The following is a 20,585-nucleotide window of genomic DNA, read 5'->3' on the forward strand; positions in this document are numbered from 1 at the left end:
CTTAACATAAATCCACACAGCCTAGCAATGAATTTGCTGCCATCCAGCTGTGGAAGCAGCTGTGGAGCTCCAACCTCCAGGCATAGGAGGAATCTCGTGTTTGTTGATTTACTGTTGATTTCAAACAGGATGCTGACTGGGAAGACAATGACATTGCTAAAGATCTAGCAATGGGAATGTTGGCTGTTATCTTTGCAACTGCAGGCTACCTCCCACATGACCTGTATGGAAAGGTATGGGGTGCTATGAGGTTAAAATTCCGGGGGATGTTTTTAGAGGCCAAAGGACATGGGAGGCAGGGATAGGTCAGCTGGGAGGGCCTACTTATCCAAACGATATTGGCATAAAACAACAAGTATTTAACCCCCTGTGGTACCTATTCTGGGCAAGCATAGAGTTGAGAACGCATGATTCATTGCTGTAACTGTAACTTTTAGGTTCCTTCATGGGTGATTGACAGTGAGGAGGTCCAAAGGAGACCTTACTATATAAGGACTTGATCCCTCCCCTTAGTCCTCTTACATGTGCTGTGGTGGGTTTGTTGTTGTTGTTGTTGTTGTTGTTGTTGTTGTTTGTTGTTGTTTGTTGTTGTTTTGTTTTAAGAAAATGCCTGATTGGTCTGTGGGCAAATCTGTGGGGTATTTTCTCATTTAATGATTGGGGGGTACAGCCTACTGTGTTTGGTGCAACTACTGGGCAGGTGGGCTGGGAAGTATGAAAAAAACAAGCTGAGGATTTGGAGTCAAGCCAAGAAGCAATCTAACTCCACAGTGTTTGTTTCTGTCTCTGCCTCCAGGCTCCTGTGTTGAGTTCCTTCCCTGACTTCCCTTCAGGATGGACTGGGATCAGGCTGATTAAGCCAAATAAACCTGTTCCTCCCTCAGTTGCTTTTGGTCATGGTTTCTTTATCGTGGCAATAAAAAACAAACTAATACACGCATGGATGAGAACAGGGATAGTTCTTGGAACTCAATTTTCTGCCTGTTTACCAATGATTAACTATGGTAATCAATTGTGCCAAAGTTCAGGTCAACTGCATCCTTTGGGGATGTTGGGGAGACAGTGCCTTGTGCTTGAGTTAATGATGACTGTAATATAAACAGGTTGGTCTGTGGGAGAGCATGTGCTGCCGAGCTGTGGGCACAGTGAATTTGATCGGACCACTATCTTCTCAAGATGTCCCTCTACCCCTTCTCTAGAACCCCAGTCCAGCCACTGCATCAGACACAGAGAGGTGGCGGGCTGAGAGAGCGCTCCAACATGTATTCAAAAGTAGATGAAGGGTCTCATATTTTAAATATTCAAACATGGAGACAACCTAAAGAATGAATGTCAATGAATGATCTCTGTTTTACAGATAAGACAGCTTTGGAGAAATACGTGATGGTAAAGAACAGCAAATGTTTTTTTCTGTCCCACACTCATGTGTTACAAAGTCACCCCTCCCTCTGAGATTCTTCACCATGTTCCCAGCTCTCACGGCCTCTACCCTTTAAAAAGTTGCAGGTTGACATTGTTGGATGAGTATAATTTGTGATCTGATTTTAAATTTGATTTTCACTTTGCTGAGCCTCCAGTATTCACATTCTATCTTAGCTTTGCACAGACCATGTGGTTATCCTATAGCACTGTGCTCTTTGCCACTGTCTCAAGGTTGTAAAAGATTGGACTGAAATGTGTAAATGCCCACCTCACATCTGGTCACAAACTATCTGGCAGGTTCTTCTTTTCCCTCCTTCCCTCCCTCCCTCTCTTCCTCCCTTCTTTCCTTTGAATGTCATGTGTATACAACCACATATATGCAGAGGTCAGAGGAGGACCCTGGGCACCTCTCCTATCTTTCTTTATCTTATTCCTTCAAGACTGGGTCTCCTGGTCTTGAAGACTGTGCTCCCTAAAGATGCTTGTGACCAAACAGTGGGGTTTTGTTTTGGGATTTCTTTTAAACATGAGTACTGAAGGTTTGAGTTTAGTCTTCCCATTTACACATGTGTCCTTACATACCTAGCCATCTCCCTGGACTATACGAAGCATTTGTAGATGTTTTAAGAAAAGTGGCTGAGTAGATTGTGCTATTTCTAGAATACTTGTGTCTGGTCTTTAAGTTGACTGAACAGGGAGGGTTGGCAGGTTACCTCAGAGCCATCCTGAGCAACAGAAGCTGTGAATGGGGATGCCTATCCTAGGCACAAATAGCAGACTGATGGTGTTCAGCCTGAGAGAAGCAATCAGGGTTTCTACAAACTGGAAAGCAAGGGAAGTGGTGGGTGAAGAGTCTGCTAGCTACTCAGGTATATTATCTGTGGCTCTCAACTGTCTCCAGCATATATTAGAGACAAATGTTGGATTTGCATGAACCAATGTCTGCGAATCTTTACTTCCCAGCAAGGTCAGGGCTGGTCACCCCATCAATAAGACACTATAGAGGTTGTGTCAATGCCCCAATACCTATTTGGATGTTTCCTTAAAAATTACAATCTTTATAACACCTCCTTGCATGACATTGACACACTTAGTATCTCATTTAATCTTCCATCTCCGAGGCATTTGACCAAGAGCAAACAGAGAATATCAGCTGTGTATGGAGAGTATATGCTACCTGGCTGGCAATGTTCAATGTGTTGTGTATAGTTAGATTTACTTATGTTTTATTAACATATACTAATCATGATAATAATGGCTTTCATTACGACATTTTCATGTATATTTTTAATGTATCTCCTATTACATCACCCCCCACTGACTCCTTCAGCTCAGCCCTGGGAGACAGGCACTGTTGTTATCTGTTTTATAGTACATGTTCTGGTAACACAGCTGAGAATTATATAAAAAGAACTTGAACTCAGGTGAAAATTATATAGAAAGAATTCTACCTCAGGTAGATGGGCTCTGGAGCCCTTTTCAGGATTCCTATAAAGCTGGGACTTGGACACAGTCCCATTTGACCTCAGCCCCTTTGCTGAGAACAGAACCTGAGTCTGCATAGCCAGCATGCGCCTGTGCTGACTACTGTACCTATATTAACTTATCTAATCCTGGGCATTTTGGAGAGGCTGTGGTATGGGGCTACCCGAGGTAGGTAAGGCTGCTTGCATAGTTAGCAGTCTCCTCACTGTCCTAGGTTTGCAGAATCACAAGTGAGTACATTCCTGTGTGCAAAGTCGATGGTCCAGGCACTGGCATCTGTTTGCTTTGCTGAGCTGTTTGCCCTGTGGCAACAGAACCAAAAGCAGCAAGAGTGAGCAGGCATTTCATCCATCCTCCAACCACACTGGGTCTCCTGCCACACAAAGAGTATGAAGACAGGGTCTCAGGTTTGGAGGGCACTGGCAAAATTATGTCTTCTTTGTGCTGCCCTGGGAGGTCTCCATTTCCCTGGTTCCAGGTAAGTGGTGGATTCCCCAATCGATCACATGGCAGAAGGCAGAAAGCCACACAATTCTCACCAACTTTTCCACAAGCCTGTGGGCAGAGGAACATCTTTTAAAGCAATTTGTCGGGTGGGGGGAAGGTCTGCCAAAATAAGATCAACAGTTCCTTTTGAACTATATGGAGATACGTGACTGGCCTCAACAAAAGTGCCTGTTAAAGAACTGACATGTTTTAATGTATTCTGTCATGCTGAGAAGAATAGGATACAAGTTTCATAATCGAATAAAGCTTTGGTCTGGCTCCTTATGCAAAAGAAGGGTTGTTATATTCAGCCAGTTTGTGTGAATGATCTTAATCAGTGAGACTACCTTGCTCTACCTGCTCATCAGCCCAAGATCTAGGGTAACTGAGTGAGTAGGTCTCTCAAACTCTCACTTTCTCTTTCTTTCTTTCCCCTGCCCCCTCTGTCACAAATGTTAGTTCCCAAAGAGGGGGAAAAAGAGGATTTATTTCATCAAAGTTTCCGATTACAGGAAGCGAAACAGCTAAAGAAAATAATCTTAGACTAGACTCAAACTTGAGTTCCAAAGAAAGATGTGCCAGAGAGAGTGATCTGCAGACCTTCCTTAAACGGGAGCAGTTCCCACCATGAGACGTTGAAGTGCTCAGGCACCTGGTGCTCATGAGCACTGCTGTGGAAAGAGGGCAAACCGTCTCCACCCCCCCCCCCAAACTGCTCACTCATTAGTGTAAGCAGCACCAGTGTTCCACATGCCTCCTGTTCTGAGCTCTGCACCACACTATTCAGCCTCTGTTGAGCTCCTTCCCTGGGACCAGGATTCTGAGCCTTCACCAGACACTTCAATACTCATCTTTAGAACTAGCATGACCCTCCACTTGGTGAAGAGACTAATTGTGCTGCGGAGAATTCCGATGCATTTGCTTCTGGGCACATAGAACTCTGAAGTACCCAGTGAATTGTACCTGAAGGGGAGGGGCTCATACACCCCTTGCCCCAGAGGGTACAGAGCTGAACAAGCCCCAAACACACACATTCTCGGTGAGTGTGGCCATGTGGGAGCAAATACAGAGACTTGTAAAAGTTGGTGCAGGAACAAATAGCAATCAAGGGAAAGAGGGAGAGAGGGGCCTGTCCTCCCGAGCAGGGGCCCTGGTAAAGGACCAAGGGTGCACCAGGCAGAGGCAACAGTGTGTGCTGATGTAGGAGTTGTAAGAGAGGGGCCTAGCTTGTTCTCCTGGCTCCAGGTACATCTCACTATCATTGAGTAGATAACAACGTGGAGCTGTGAGGAGGAAGATGGTAGGAACAAGTAGCTAGGGGATGCAAACCATATCCTTCAGGCATAGATCTGAAGAGGAGGCGTGACGCAATGGGACATTCGTATTGGCAAGTTCCCTTCAAGGTAGGAGGGGGAGCTCTACCTGGTAAGAAGAGTACAGGCTATGAAACTCATAGTTGTGTCATGTGAGGAAGGGGTAGTCCCTCGTTCCCATTCTTCAGAAGAGCAAACTGATCCCCGGAGGGGAGAAGAGACTGCCTCAGGCTCCATGATCCTCCAGCCCTCCCTGGACTCCTGGTTGGATATTCTAATCTCCACCCATGCTTTCTTTTTCGTTTTTTTTTTTTAATTTAATTTTTTATAGGATAGTCTCTGTATTTACTAAATACAAATATTATTCCCTTTCCCCCCATTCCCATACCCCCTCCCCCTTCACTATCTTTCATGAAGGTGCTCCCTCTCCCAGTCACCCTCTCTACCTCAGTGCCTTGTCATTCCCCTACACTGGGAAAACGTGCCTTCACTGGACCTCTCCTCCCACTGATGACAGACAGTGCTGTCCTCTGCTACATATGCAACTGGAGCCATAGGTCTCTCCATGTGTGCTCAATGGTTGGTGCTTTAGTCCTTGGGAGTTCTGGTCCACCCATGACTTCTATGTACCAATGCTGACCACATGTCTTTGAGGATCACACACAAACATCAAAAAAAAAAAAAAAAAAAAAAATCCTGCTCAGGGGACAAAAAGAGCTGCAACCTCCTTCCTATCACAATGGCTGCCATTCATTCCACTTGCTCGAGTCACACTACCATGGGACCTACTGGCCATTATTGACTGTCACTCTTTTCCAGGCATGGGCCCTCATCCTCACAGTCACTCTATCACTTACAGGTGTAGAGAGAAGGAGACTAAAGACTCTGTGACTCTCATGGCTATTCCAGCCATATGTGTGCAGTGGAGTGATAGTGGGGTGGGGGTGAGGAACTCAAACACCCTCTCTACCTTCTTCCTCTTATTACTGCACCTCTCCTTCCCCCCAACTTGCTGGATATCTAGGATGATTCTCTGAGACACACGTTTGCTACTTTGCGATGTTGCTTAACATTCCATGTCTGCCACAGCAAATGACAGAGAGAAATGGGAAACCTTCCCCCACCCCAGAAACCACCTCCCCGCCAGCAAAGTGGATGTTTCTGTTTGCACGGGGATGCAGCTGCTAAACAAATTGTGTGTGACAGGAAAGTTGTTGTGTCAGGGTATTTCCAGAGAAAACCAAAATATATTGATGTGCCCCGTCCACACAAGCTGAGGACTGGAAATTTACTGCTGACCCAATCCTGCAGTGAGTGATGGGCCCATCTTTATTTTGATCAAAGAAAAGAGAGTAGGAGACCTGGCCCCATAGCGATGTGTCCTAAGGCTGCCACCAACATTCTGTTCACACACACACACACACACACACACACACACACACACGGCATGTCTGTGCCAGCCAGCACTTCCTCAGAAGGGGCATAAAAGGCAGATAGACTAACTTTTTAAAATATTGCTAAGTGTTAGAATATAACGATGCCACAAAGAATCAGTGCCATGAATGCCATGCAAGAGATATTCCAGAAGAGAACATCCAGACGGAAGGAGAGAACTGGGTCCCTTTAGGAATTGATGTGGATGTGGAAGACATGGCTGAGCGGGAGGCAGGTGCAGAACAATAAATACACAAGGTTTCAGAAAGCCCAGGGACATGGAGCTGCACACTGCGAGCATGTATGAAAGCATTTACAGGACACTGGCTGGACACACAACATGCCTGTGATGGCAAACAGACAGAACTGGGGCTGATATAAAACTCCGATGCCCAACTCCTGGAGATAGCTTTTACTTAAAGACCAATTGAGAATGACAAAAGATAGACAGCGGTGGGGGGGGGCAGGGGAGGGTGACAGGGGGAGGGAGAGGGTGGGGAGTGCTGATCAGTTTGAGTCTGAGGCCCTGAGTGATTAACTTTCAGTACTTCCTGTGGCAGTCTTATGGCATGGAGAATCTTGGCTTTGCATTCGTGTCTGTTAATTGCATGTTGGGCTTTCATTATGCAATGTCCATACATGTTCGTAATATACTATGACCGTATGCCCTGCCTCTATTACTCTCTCTTATCTACTCTCCCCATATGGAGGCAGCTCCGCAGAAGCTAAGCCAGCGGGTATGTCCCTGTAGGAATTCCTCAGGGTAGAAGGTACACATAGTGACACGGAAGATGCCCCAGTTGGACCTGTCATCTGTGCAGCTCCATGCCGCTCTCCAATTCAAGTTGGGACTTGACGCTAGTTTTTCTTTTAGATTTGCATTTTGCAGCAGTAATGAGCCCCGCTCACCCAATGTCATTTACAAACATACTGTTTGGTTGGCTGATTATTCTATTATATTGCCACCTCCATAATGGAAATTGGGTGTAAAAATAAGAGATCTGGTGGTTATAGCTACTTCTCTCAAGTCCCTTCTATAAGCTGTCATCTTGTCCATTACTGGGCTCTCAATTTTCAGAGAGGAAAATAATTGTGACTCTTAACAGAGACTGTACACATTACTTATCCACTTGGTCTCTACTGTGGCCCTAAATTGGGTTGATACTTGGGGGAAAAAACAAAACAATACTGTGTAACTGCTTTGTAGTTGAAATAGGAAGAGGGTGCCCCACAGAGCTGTCAAATACACACTTAGGAGAAGCCAAATCACAGACAGGATTGCTTTGTCAAACCCGGGCAAATTAGTAGAGAGGAGCCCATCGGAGGGCTCCTGCTGGTGTGCGGCATCCGGCCTCAGTAACCACTTTCAAGTACCCACCTGAGGTTTCCAGTAGAGTCTCTGACCTTTTGTTAAAGATCCAACTTTACTAGGCAATTGATTTTTGCCAGTCTCCAGGGCAGTCATGGAAATGGTGCTCACAAGTAGTTAATACTGTGCTCCTTTTAGGACTGTTGCCAAGTGAGAATGTGTTGTTAATGACCTTGTTTGGGGTGACATCCTGTGTGCTTGACAGGTAGAAGCTTTGTGATGTTCCCCCTAATGACTTAATCGGAGTGACAGGGATGAAGCATGTCTTGCAGACACTTACGGAGATACTGGTGGGAGGTGACGAGAGTGGATGCAGGATGGTTCTGCTTCCAGACCCCGTGGGGCAAGAGCCAGAGTGCCTACATGCTGCGGATCAGACGGGCCTAACACTTAGGTCCTGGGGCAGGTGTACCCAGCTTCACTACAGTAGGCGTGACATGTCTCTCTGAGCCATTCCAGCATCTGTCCAGCTGACAACACCCAGTGGTTACCTTCTTATCTGTGGGATGTGACGAAAGCGTAAGACAACAGATTGCACAGTGCTTATGACTGACATCCAAGTCCCTCCATACATCTCCATTCCTTTCTTCCCCTCACCTCCTTTATAGATTCAAAAAGGAAGTGCAAGCTACAAGGGATCTTACCATGATGTACACACTCGTGGGAAGGGATAAAAAAGAATCGAGGTGTATCTGCCGTGTCCTAGGTAGGGAAACTGGGGCTTATGCAGATAAAATAACAAGCCCACTCATTCACTTGGCCCTGCTGTGTGTCAGGGACTCAAGGAATAGCCTGCCTTACACTTTAGACGTTTCTGCTGTTGCTTGTCTGCTCTGAAGGTGTGGCTCCTCTGCCCTCCGCCCCATTCCTAAGCTTCACTCACCACCACAGACCCTTCACACCCTGCCCCTCCCCCACTCTGCATCCCTGATTTCCCCTAAAGCGCTTTTCCTTGGTGTGATGGTTTGAAGAAGAATGACCCCATAGGCTTGAAAGTTTGATTGCTTGGCCCCCAGTTGGTGGTGATGTCTGGGTAGTCTTAGGAGGTGTGGCACTGATGGGGCCCAGCTCTGAGCCTCTACTCCAGCTGCCTCATGTCTGCTGCTACCACACTTCCCTACCATAATGGTTTCTTAGTCCTCCAGGAATGTCAGCCATATAAACCCTCCTATACATTGCCTTGACCATGGTGTTTTCTCACAAGAAAAGAAAAGAGCTAATACACTCGGCCTGCTTCTCTCAAAGAAGCATTTCCCTCCCTGGCATGCCCTAACCAGGTCTGTGTCTCTAGCACAGACATTCCTTCTGGGCTTTAGACCAGGGTGAGAACTGTGTCCAACTGACTTTATATAGACATCCCACAGGCACCTGCAGTTTGCCCTGCTTCCACCATCTTCCCCACACCTCTGCCCCCCACGATGTCTGTCCTCCTGTGCCCCACCCCCTTAGCATTCAAGGATACAGCATCAACCTAAATTCTTTCCTTCCTCCCCAGCCCTTCCAGGCATCGACTTGCCAAGCACTTCCCATCTCTTCCATTAAAACACACTCAGTCCGCTACCCTGCCCATGCTACCCTGCCCATGCTACCCTGCCCCTGCTGTAGTTCAGGTTCACATCACACATCACGTGCTAGGACTCCTGCCCCAGCCTCTTTCCTTCTCCCCAATCTCAACCAACTCTACATATCCTCAACCTCAGCCGCGGCCATTGGAACATTGGAACCCACACGAATTAAAATATCGCCTACTGGGAAAAGTTCCCTAGAGCTAAGGTGCAAGACAGTTTCTCTTCTAAGTAGACCCTGTGCCATACCCCCTGAGTACCCTCAGTACTGATATCCTCAGTATCAGTTGTTCTTGGCAAATGTTTCATGGACTTTTAATATAAAGAAGCATCGTCTAGTCCAAACCCTTCCATTTCCAGAGGATTAAAAAAAGAGGCCCTGAGAGGTAGGGAATGAGGTGCTGGGGTTGGATTTCCTGCATATCCAAAGTCCATAAGGATTTGGGGAAGGATCATTTATTGACTATCATTTTTAATTTAGAAACAGCTGCATAAAGGAATGTATCTCAGCCACTATGTGGAAGAGAAAAGGGAAGCTCAGCCAGACTGGAAATCAGAGTTCACAAGCTGCTGAGACACTGTCTTCTAGCTGGAGTTACCACAAGTCCTAATGCCAGGCACTTCCCAGAGACTCAGTACATATTTTTTTTAGATGAATTGACTAGTACTGAAATGATCAACAACTTCCTTGTGCTCCTGTTCTGATCTACATTAATTTGGTGGGTGATGGGGAATGAATGTGATTTTTTTATGATTCTCAACTCTCTTTCTGTGATTTTTCAGAGGTGTGAAGCCAGATTTCTTTGAGACAAATGCAGTCAACGGGAGCCTTGTCAGGAGCAGACCAGTACGGAGTGTGGATGTTATCCCAGCGCCTATTGACTGTGAACTATCCACCTGGTCGTCCTGGACTGCATGTGACCCCTGTCAGAAGAAAAGGGTAAGATACCAGGGTGAGCATTAAATTCATGGGCAGGGGTGGGAGGTAGAGATGACAAGGAAGGTAGAGGTCAACAAGCCTGGCAGAGGTGGTTCCTGGCCACAGTCTGTCCTTTAAGACTCTCCTGTCTCTATGCTTTCAGACAGCAAGCAGGCTTGGTATTACAGTGTTTCCCACACAGATGTCTTAGCAGCTTCCTCTCTGACCTGCTCTTTGCACCCATCACACACAGTATAGCCACATCTCCACTGTCCCAGTATTTCCCCACATGTGCCCTCAGGATCAAGGGCAGACTTCTGTGTCACCTAACCTGGCCCTATCTCTAGGATATGTCAGCTTTTGTATTCGTCCAGATCTTTCACCCCCCTCTCCACCTGTTTGCATTGTTTTCTCAGGTGGCAATGACAGTTCCCAACACATTCACTTTCTACCAGGACTCAGAACCTGAAACCCTGCTCAGGGCAACCTCTTCTGTGAAGCCTTCCCTGACTGCTCATCAGCCCTAGCTCCAGTTAGACAAAGCAACATTTACATGCTTATCTTAGCTGCCCCTACCCTACAACTAGCATACACCATGCTCTGATTTTTGTCACTTACTACCCTCAACAGACAACTTGTAAAGACCTGCAGTTCTGCCTTCAGTGGACACACATGTCACGGGTGCCTCTTACAACTGTCACGATTGATCTCATTCTGCTTCCTGACATCTTTGCAAGGAAAAAGAACATGACTGTCACATATTCTGTTAGGTGGGTAAATGGAGGCTTAGAGAAGTTAAGTAGCTTATTGGAGCCTTCTAGTATCAGAGACAAGCCTTAGATCAGGCTGCAGGGTCCTTACTGACATTTCTGCCTATAGAACTAACTAGTCGCCATGTTGTTTATGCTTCAGTTCCTTGTGGGGAGGGCTGACCCGGGACCCCAGCTCTGAACAAAGCAGATGTGCTGAAAGAGAAAGAGACAGAGAGACAGAGAAACTGAGATAGACAGAGAGACAGAGAGAGACAAAGAGAGAGACAGAGAGACAGAGAGAGACTTAGAGAGAGAGAGAGACAGAGAGAGAGACAGAGAGACAGAGAGAGACAGAGAGAGACTTAGAGAGACAGAGAGTCAGAGAGAGAGAGAAAGAGAGAGAGAGAGAGAGAGAGATAGAGAGAACACAGCTGTCATTCCCTTGGCTCCTTCAGAACCCAGACCTATCATAGCAAAGACTCTGAAGAGGCTGAAGAAGTTGGCCCAGGACAATTACACAGTTAATTGGATCAATGGGGAGATCCAAGCGCTATCATTCTGTTCCCAGAGTAGGCTTTCTTGCTAAAGTTGTCAACATTGATCCAATTATCTGGATAATTGCCTCATCTACACCATAAACCAGAAGGACTGAGCATGAGCCAGCCAGACTGCTCGCTGCAGCTTGCTGTGGACTTCCTCAGCGGGCACCAGCCCTGTCTGCAGGGTGCATGCCTAGGGCTCAGTGAAACCTCTGAACAAAGACCAGGTGTATTTCCTTCAATATGTCCATCCTCCTCAACCCTAGTTTGTCTTGAGAGCCTGGAGCTAGTCTGGGAGACTCTGTGTGTGTATGTGTGTGTGCATGCATACACACACAAACACACACACACACACACACACACACACACACACACACACGGCCTTATTTTTATCCCTTAATTGACTTACAGAATTTGCTTATTTATGGAGTATAGTTTTATAATGTGATACATATATTCACTGTGTAATGATAAAGCCAAGGCAGTTAGCTTTCTCATCATGCAAACATAATTGTTATCTTGTGCTGACATGTAGAGAAGCTTCAACAGAACCCCAACTAGCTACTTTGAACTGGACAATTATTGTGAGCTTATATCTTCTGAATTATAGAGCAATAGAATTCCCCACATATAATGTTTTGATAATCAATACCTGCCTGGGCCCCTTGCCCTGATTAGTCTCTAGTGGCCTCTAGTCGATTCTCCACTTCTGTGATGAACTGTTTCTGCATCTACAAATGAATGAGAACCTCTGATTGGCTTTTTCTACCAAGCTTATTTCCTTAACCCAATGTCCAAAGATCCCATCTTTGTTGCCACAAATAGCTTGTTCACCCTTGATAGATGATCAGAATTCCATTGTCAATCATACCGTTTAAATCTACTCATCTCTTGGTGAACATGTTTGTTGATTCTTATTTTGGCTACGGTGACTCTTATAACTCTACCTGTTACAAAATGTCACCATTTCCTTTGAATCTATGCTCGGTATTAAGACTGCTGGCTCATGTGGTAGATCTATTTCCAGGATTTTTAATTGTTTTATTCTTCCTTCCTTCTCCTCTTCCTCCTGCTTTCGTAGAGTCTGCAGTACTGCCCCTGATGGTTATATTAACCTGCACTCCTATCTGCAGGGTATAAACCTTCCTTCTTTCTACATTTCTGCCATTTGAATATTATCATTGAGACATATTTGTAGAGAACACTTACCTGTCTAAACTCAGATTATTAGAAATTTTCTTTGCTCTTTGAATTTTTTTTATATATCCTGAGGATTAGCCTCTTGACAGATGAATAGTTTGTACATATTATCCTTATTCTTCAGTTTGTTCTTAACACTGTTGACCATTTCCTTGGTTAGACAGAAACTCCCCGATACAATCCAACCGTGTTTGTCTAGCTTGGCTCTTGTTACCTCTACTATTTAAAAATCTTGTTCTCTCTGTGCTTGGGGCTTGAAGTGTTTCCCCAGCGGCTCCTTCCAATAGCCGCATATCTTAAATCTGGGATCTTAAATTAGGCCTTTGACGTATTTTATGTTTTTCCTTTCTTTTCTTTTTTCTTCCTTTCTTTCTTTTTTCTTGGGTGGGTAGGTGGGTTCTTTCTGCATAGATCTGGCTGTCCTGGAACTCACTTTGTAAACTAGGCTGGTCTCCAACTCAAAGATCTGCCTCCCTCTCTTTCCTGAGTGCCAGGATTAAAGCTGTGAGCCATCGCAACCAGAAAGTGGTCTTTTTATATACAGGCCTGTCTAGTGTCAGTCTCCTATACTTGTATGTATATCCAGTGCTCATTTATTTGGGTTCTCTCTCTCTCTCTCTCTCTCTCTTTCTCTCCCACTCTACTCCCCCATGTATGTTCATGTATGTATTAGTGTGTGATATTCAAATGAACTTTATGTGTGCATTCACACAGGAGGAGGCCATTCACCATGCTTCTACCTTTTTGAGATAGGGTTATTTGAAATCACCAAGTGGGCTAGACTGTCTGGCCAGGGATTCCCAGGGTTGTACCTGTTTCTGCCTCCCCAGCCTTGGCACTACAAGCACATACCATCTCACCTGGCTTTTTAAAAGGTTGGTTTCAGGGATTGATCCCAGGTCCTTATGCTTGCAAGATGATCATGGTACTTCCCATATCATCCCCTTGTATACCCAGTTCCCAGCACCACTTCTTTTGAAGTGATGGTCCATACCCAAGTACATGCTTTTTGTGCCTTAGAAAAATCTCCTGGCCATAAGTGTGTGGATTCATCCTGGATTTTCTCTCTGTTCCATTGCTCTGTGTGCATGTGCTCATGTCTACCCCATTCTTTCGTGATCCCACCAGCTCTGTAGCATGCTTGCTTTGCTTTTCTTGCTCAGGATTGTCTCCACTATTCTAGATCTTTTAGGGTTCTATATGAATTTTGTGATCTCCCCATCTATCTTTCACCACTAGCTTCATAAACACGGCACCTCATGCTTTGACAGGGACCATATCAAGTCTCAGGCTACCTTGAGTATGTGAACATTTTAACAATACTTTGTTTAACCAGTGAAAATAAAATAGCTCCTGTCTTCTTAATTTTTCATTAAGATTGAGCCTGTCCCTTTCTACATTAAACTTATTTCTACCTCTCTTATTATTTTGAGGATATTGTAAGTAAGCTTATTTTAAAGCTCTTTTTGACCTGTTCATTTGAAATATACAAAATGCTATTTGATTTTGTATATTCTGCAACCTTACTGTATTTATCAACTCCAGCAGTGTTTTGGTAGAGTCTCTAGAGATATTACATACGTGATCATGCTATTGACAAACAGAATCCTTTTAGCTCTCCTTTCAATTTATCTGCCTTTAGTTTTTCCTCTGCCTTATTACTTTCTCATACACTTCCAGTTCTGAGTCGAATAAACATTCTGCTTTGTCCTAGATTTTTTTTGAATATATACCTCCAGCCATTCCCCATTTAACATGACATTCTCTGTGGGTTTGTCATACATTGTGTGGAGGTTATGTTTCTTCTGTACTTAATTTGCTGGCAGTTTTCTGGTTTAATTTTGGTTTGTTTGTTCCTCAAGGTCTTATTTGCAGGCATGTCTACCTCCTAGGAACAATGAGTCTCCAAGGCCAAGAGGCACAGATGATGGCTGTCTATACTCTTTTTCATGGTTTCCAGAGCCACAGTACAGATGTCACATAAGGAGTAACTGTGTCTTTTGTCACTCTGAAGTGGGGCTACTCTCCTCATTTGCCACAGTCTGTGTACCCAAACTGACTACTAACGTTTGAAAACCACACAAATACAATCACTCCCTTCTGTTACTGCCTCCCTTACCCACCAGCATGGGGCTCCTGGCTGCCTACCTCACTCTGACTCTCTCCACATCTCCACCCTCTCCCTCAAACACTGCTCTCCACCCAGGACAAAGTCATCTCTAGTTTCTGGGGTACAAAGATGCATCCTCCAGTCTCTCTTGGTTTAACTCAAAACCTTCCTCTGCCCAGGCTGCCCTTTTCCTGCCCTGCGTATCTGCCTGATACTCCTCCTCAATGTTTAGGTCTTGGCCTTGATATCCTTACGTGAAGCCAGTTTCTGTCTCTTGCTTTTGCAATGGAGATTTCGCCATGAGCTTACAGAGCACTTTGCACTTGCCCTGCCTTGCTCCGGCTCACCGTGTTGTCACTGCCTGGTGCCTCCTACCATGGGCAACTGCCCTCTGCTTTTGAAGGCGGGATAGGAGAATTGATGATGATTAGAAAACCTACCAACAGGCAAACAAGCAAAAATACCTACCCTTTTAAATATATGATAGATTAATCAATATTTTCAGAATAAATGAACAAGAAGAGAGAAATAGCAATATTGATTCCCAAAACAGTGGGTAATAAAAAAGAAAATACTGACAAGAAATTGGGTACCTACTTTATGTCAGAAAAAAGAACGTGAGCTTGAGATACTATGATGATATATAAGTTAATATGTAATTCATAGTATATAAGTAATATTAACAAATCTATAACATAATTTAAATTCTAAACTGTCCATCTAAGTACTTCATTGCCCCCAGTTCACACATGAGTAAATTTGGATTCCGAAGACTGAGCTACTTGACCAACATACAGTAGGAAGTACCAGCATCAGTTGGAGCTTCAGAGTACATAGTCCTTTATTTATATCACACTGATGCCTTCAGCAATCTGTGACAACATATGAATCACCTACTGGAATAATTAAGCCAAGAGTTAGTTCATTGTTGAACTGACTATCTGAGCTCCTTTATTAATTTTTGATTCCAAGGCCCATGCCTCACACTCAACAAATCTTGGCAGACCGCAGCAGAAACAAAGTAAAGACCCAAGACAAGGCCCCCAACTTCAGGAAACATAAAGCATAATTGGAGAAACATTCAGAAAGCTGCCAGCCTTGCACAGAAACTCAGCGTGTGCTGAAGGAAGCACAAGAACCGGACAAATAGCAATCAGCCAACTGTATGCCTTCTCAGCGCTTACAGCTTGGTTGGTGACCATTTGTATACAGTACCCTTGGCTCCTGCAGACCCAGAGGTCATCATTGGCTTCCTCTGTTTCTGTCTGCTACAGTACAGACATGCCTACTTGCTCCGGCCCTCTCAGTTTTATGGGGACTTGTGTGACGTCTCCGACAAGGAAGTTGAAGACTGTGTTACCAACCGACCCTGCAGAAGTCAAGTACGATGTGAAGGCTTTGTGTGTGCACAGACAGGTATGGATGGGTGTGGGAATGGGAAGAGAAGCTTGAAAGGCAGAATGCAACATGTGGTGCTGGAGGGATAGATATATAGGGTTCATGAAGATTAGGGTTGTAGGACAGGTCAAGAGGATAACTTACTACAAACCTGTGTGATATATATCATGTTTATATATATATATATATATGTATATATATATATATGTGTGTGTGTGTGTGTGTGTGTGTGTGTGTGTGTGTGTGTGTGCATATAGAAAGGAAGTATTATTGTTATTCCTATTTTGCCTTCTAAGAAATTGAAGCTTGTAGAGGTTACATGCCGCAAACCATCCAGCATGTCAGGGGAGGAAATGCTGTGAGGATCTGGAAGGTCAGCTGCAGTTAGTGACATAAGTTAGAGATGTTGGAATCAGAAGTCCCGGGTCAGGTCTAGCCCTGTGCATGATCTAGAACATCTGATTTAACCTTTGGGGATTTTAATTGCATCCACAGAAACTGGGTGCTGCATTAGGTACTTTTCTATTGCTAAGATACCATAACCAAAGCAACTGATAGCAAAAAGAATATAATTGGACTTACAGTGTCAGAGAGTTAGAGTCCATGATGGCAGAGCAGAAACAAAGCAACAGAAACAGCTCACACCTTGATCTGAGAGCAAAAGACATATCTAACTTAAAATGTCAGGAGTCTTTGGAAACCTCAAAGCTGTCCCTCGTGACACACCTTCCCCAACAATGCCACATCTCCTAATCTTTCCTAAACAGTTCCACCAACAGGAGACTAATTTGTCAAGTATCTGAGCTTGGGGAGGGGGGAGCATCCTTATTCAAACACAGCAAGGGTAACGTTAATGACTTACAAGTCAGTCACAAGCATTAGGTAATACCAGAGGTAACGCCTCTCTGTCACGCCTTAGCTCTGCACACAGAGCCCTCGGGTGGAGTGGAGAGGCGTGAACACCATCACTTACCAACATTTACATTTCTGCATCAGCATATCTACCATAAGCTCAACTGTGATGTCGTCAGCTAAGATTGTTGATTTTTTTTTTTTTTTTTTTTTTTTTTTTTTTTTTTTTTTTTTGCAAAGAAAGAAAGTGAATTATGGAAGACAGATGGGAAAATGGGCAGAAGGAAGGGAACAGCAAACAAACAAATGATTATCTACAGCAGAAACAAGTAAAAGCGTGTTTCCCCAACTTACACACTCAGCTCATCCTGGAAAATCTCTGTGTCTCCATTCCTTCACATGTCTGGCATACACAGGGACACTTAGCCCGAAAGGATCTGCTGGGGTGTTCCATTCACCGTACCTGTATGGATTATGGTTCAGAGCTTCCAAAAGATAGACAAGGATTATTAGGGCAATTTCTAGGGCTTATTGCAAATGTAAAATTCCAACCAATAAATCTGAGAGACTTTTTAACAATATACCCAAGGACTCATTATGGCCAGCGTTCCATGGTTTCTCCCAGAGCCGTAATGGCTATTCATGCAGGCTTTAGTTTAAATGCCTTTGTAGGAAACATTTGAAGACCAGGTTGTTATTTTTCTGCCTCTAATAATGGAAGGACATTGGTTAAAACTGACCCGATATGTCTAAGGAGTAGGATCTGTTTTGTGGACTTTATTGCCCCAAGAATTCGCAAATAAGGCAGAAAGTGAAGCCAGTGAGACAAAGCTGTAGAGGAAATAACAGTGATACAGATGATGGTGCTGAAGGTGATGCGGGTTAGGGGAAGGATTCAGGATTAGGCAGGTAAGGTCCCAACTGTGCTGCAAATATATCCTTGCAATGGCTGCTTGGCTCTCAGACACACTAGCCCCAGCCATGACAGGCTTTGCAGAACTTTGCCTGAGTAGGTTCTATTTATATGCCTGTGTCATGTGTCATGGCTGTGATGATGTCTGCACTTCACTGATGAAGGAACTGGGGTCAGGAACTTGGATCACAGCTACAATGCTGGCTCTACTTGGAGAAGCTGTCCACTACCTCTCCCTATGCTCTGCAACAGGAAGAGGGGCCATTCCAGACCATTGTCCTGGCTGTCTATCTGTTCCCTGCTTTTTTTTTGGCATATTGCCTCCCCCCTTCATAGACTGTTCTAGACAATCTTTTCTCGGTGCTTTCAATACTGCTGCACTGAACTCCTAGGGTGTAGGGTGAGAAAATGGGGGTTAACTCTTAGTGTCCTCAGTCAGGCCTGATGCATGAAGGTGTCAGAACAGGCACTGTGGGCCATACGCAAGGCACTAGCCGTGTGCATCCCATCTGCACAGCTGTTGAGTGTGGTCCCCTCTGTCCCAGGGAGGTGTGTGAACCGCAGACTCCTCTGCAATGGAGACAATGACTGTGGAGACCAATCAGACGAAGCCAACTGTAGGAGGATTTACAAAAAATGCCAACAGGAAATGGAGCAGTACTGGGCAATTGGCAGCCTGGCCAGCGGGTGAGTTGCTACAGTCTTGCTGGGTTGATAGGAACCCACAGTGGTAAATGGAATTCGGGAAAATGGACAAGGGGCAGAAAAGGGACAGATGCTTATTCTCCTTTCTGGAAGAGAAAGGCTGTACTGGAAGTAGGTGTCTCCATGTGTTCCCTGAGGTCAGTTCTGTGTTGTTCCAGAAGCACATACTATGAACAGACATGGGCCACAGGAGGGTTGACACTATTATTGTTCAGGGGCTGGGGTGGGCCTTATTCGTAACTCTCACCATTTTCTGTGTCAGTGTATTTCTAAGCATACATCTTGAATCCCATAGACAATTTATGTCATAGGTTCTGGTTGGTTCTATGTCCCTCGTTCCTAGCATCTACAATATTGAAAATAAGGGACTTCTGAGCACTATGTGAAGAGATAGTTCTGTCATTCATGTGTGTCCCAGCTCCTAGGTATGTAAGCACTGGGTCACTCTTCTATGTGGTCAAAGGAGAGAGGTCAGAAATTGTCAAACAGGCCCAATCATTCATCCCAATTTCTTTCCACATTTTGCAGCATCTAAGCCTGCAGAAGGATGAGTGGGTCCATTTCTTTCAGCACGATATGAATCACTGTAAAGAATGCCACTGGAAAGAAATGTGAATAGAATTTGCCTCCTCCCTAGATAAGTGCTAGTCTGTAAAAGTAGCTCATCAGAGAGAGAGACTCTTCATTTGGATGGGAGCTCCTCTCAGGGCCTCCCTAGTAGCCAATTGTACCCACTTCCAGGATAGGAAAACCAAGGCCCTCAACACTTAAATGAGCTCCAGGAATATCACAGTTGAAAAGACACAGAGAGGACATTCAAAGTCAGTAATAGATTCCAAGTAAGCACAGGGAGAGCCACTTGTCTGGAAGAAACAAAGCACACTCACTGGCCGAAGAAGCAGGGGCTAGAGACAGGGTTGTGCAAGTACGTTGGAAATTGTCTGAGATGAAAGAGCTGAGCTGAAGGCACTGGAGAAATGAATCCACGGTTAAGAGCTGCGACTGCTCTTCCAAAAAAAGACCTGGCAACAATTCCCAGCACCCACAAGGTGTCTGAGGGGATCTGATGCCCTCTTCTGGCCTCTGTGCACTGTTCCAGGCATGGGGATGGTACACAGATATACATGTGGGCAAAACATCCATACATATAAAAAATAATAACACACAAGTTTTAAAATGAGGATGTTGTGTTGGTATGAACCAAATTCCCATGCCCTTTGCATGTAGAACCAGGAGTTTTGGGTTTCATTCCATGGGATCTGGTAATTTCCAACGGAGAGGACAAAACTCCAAACCCTAAGCTTCCCACCCTGTCTGTACCTTTTTTTCCAGGATAAATCTGTTCACAAACACGTTTGAGGGCCCAGTTCTCGATCACCGGTATTACGCTGGTGGATGCTCCCCCCACTATATCCTGAACACCAGGTTTAGGAAACCATACAATGTAGAAGGCTACACCCCACAGGTAAGGGACATCTAGGTAAGCTGCAGCAGGTTACGAGGGACCCCTGGCTGGGTACTCTGTAGCCTGCAAGCTGTGCAGCTTTTACACAGCTCTTTCTCTCGGATCCCCAGTGTCTTCTGGTATCAAGTGGGTGGACCCTAACTCAAGACCCTGTACTGATGGTAGGCTGCGTACAGCAATGGAGCAGGAGCTATTGCAGAAGTGATGTTAGCAGATGTCGTTATAGCTAGGCCAGAGACAGAGCTGAGGATCTGGCATCACACAGATGTGCTGACTTGTCTGCTTGCAGTCCTAAATGCTCAGAACCGCTGTTGTCCTGTCTTTATGTTGAAAGTTATAGGCTTCTTCCCTGAAGTAAACCAAGCAGTGAGATAAGGAGGCTAAGTGACATCACAGTACCTGAGGCCACAGGGAGTCCTCTGCTCACTTTAACTGTTGTTCCCATCACTGCCACACCCTTGCTGATCAGGCCAGGCATTGACCTAAATATTTAAGGCTATGAAATGAAGTACCACTGGGGCTGAGAGATGGCTTGATGATTAAGAGTTGCTGCTCTTCCAGATGGCCCAGGTTCAGTTCCCATTCCACATCAGGAGTTCACAGCCATTTCAAGAGGATCTGAAATCTTCTGGGCTTCATGGCTACCTTCCTGTTCAGG

The 20,585-nt window shown here is 45.0% G+C and overlaps 1 protein-coding gene across 2 annotated transcripts in view; it reads left to right on the forward strand.

The window, feature by feature from the left end:
- Positions 1-3,296: 3,296 nt before the first annotated feature.
- Positions 3,297-20,585, forward strand: part of C8B (complement C8 beta chain) — a gene marked incomplete at both ends in the record, with an annotated part of 37,197 nt that continues 19,908 nt past the window's right edge. For both annotated transcript variants that reach the window (XM_080920705.1, XM_080920706.1), the window contains 5 exons: positions 3,297-3,385; positions 9,858-10,014; positions 15,869-16,010; positions 18,303-18,444; positions 19,795-19,927. In XM_080920705.1, coding sequence (XP_080776831.1) covers positions 3,297-3,385; positions 9,858-10,014; positions 15,869-16,010; positions 18,303-18,444; positions 19,795-19,927 — 663 coding nt within the window. The remainder of the gene's footprint in view (positions 3,386-9,857; positions 10,015-15,868; positions 16,011-18,302; positions 18,445-19,794; positions 19,928-20,585) is intronic.

Source organism: Micromys minutus (genome assembly GCF_963924665.1).
Source record: "Micromys minutus genome assembly, chromosome: 9".
NCBI lineage: Eukaryota > Metazoa > Chordata > Mammalia > Rodentia > Muridae > Micromys > Micromys minutus.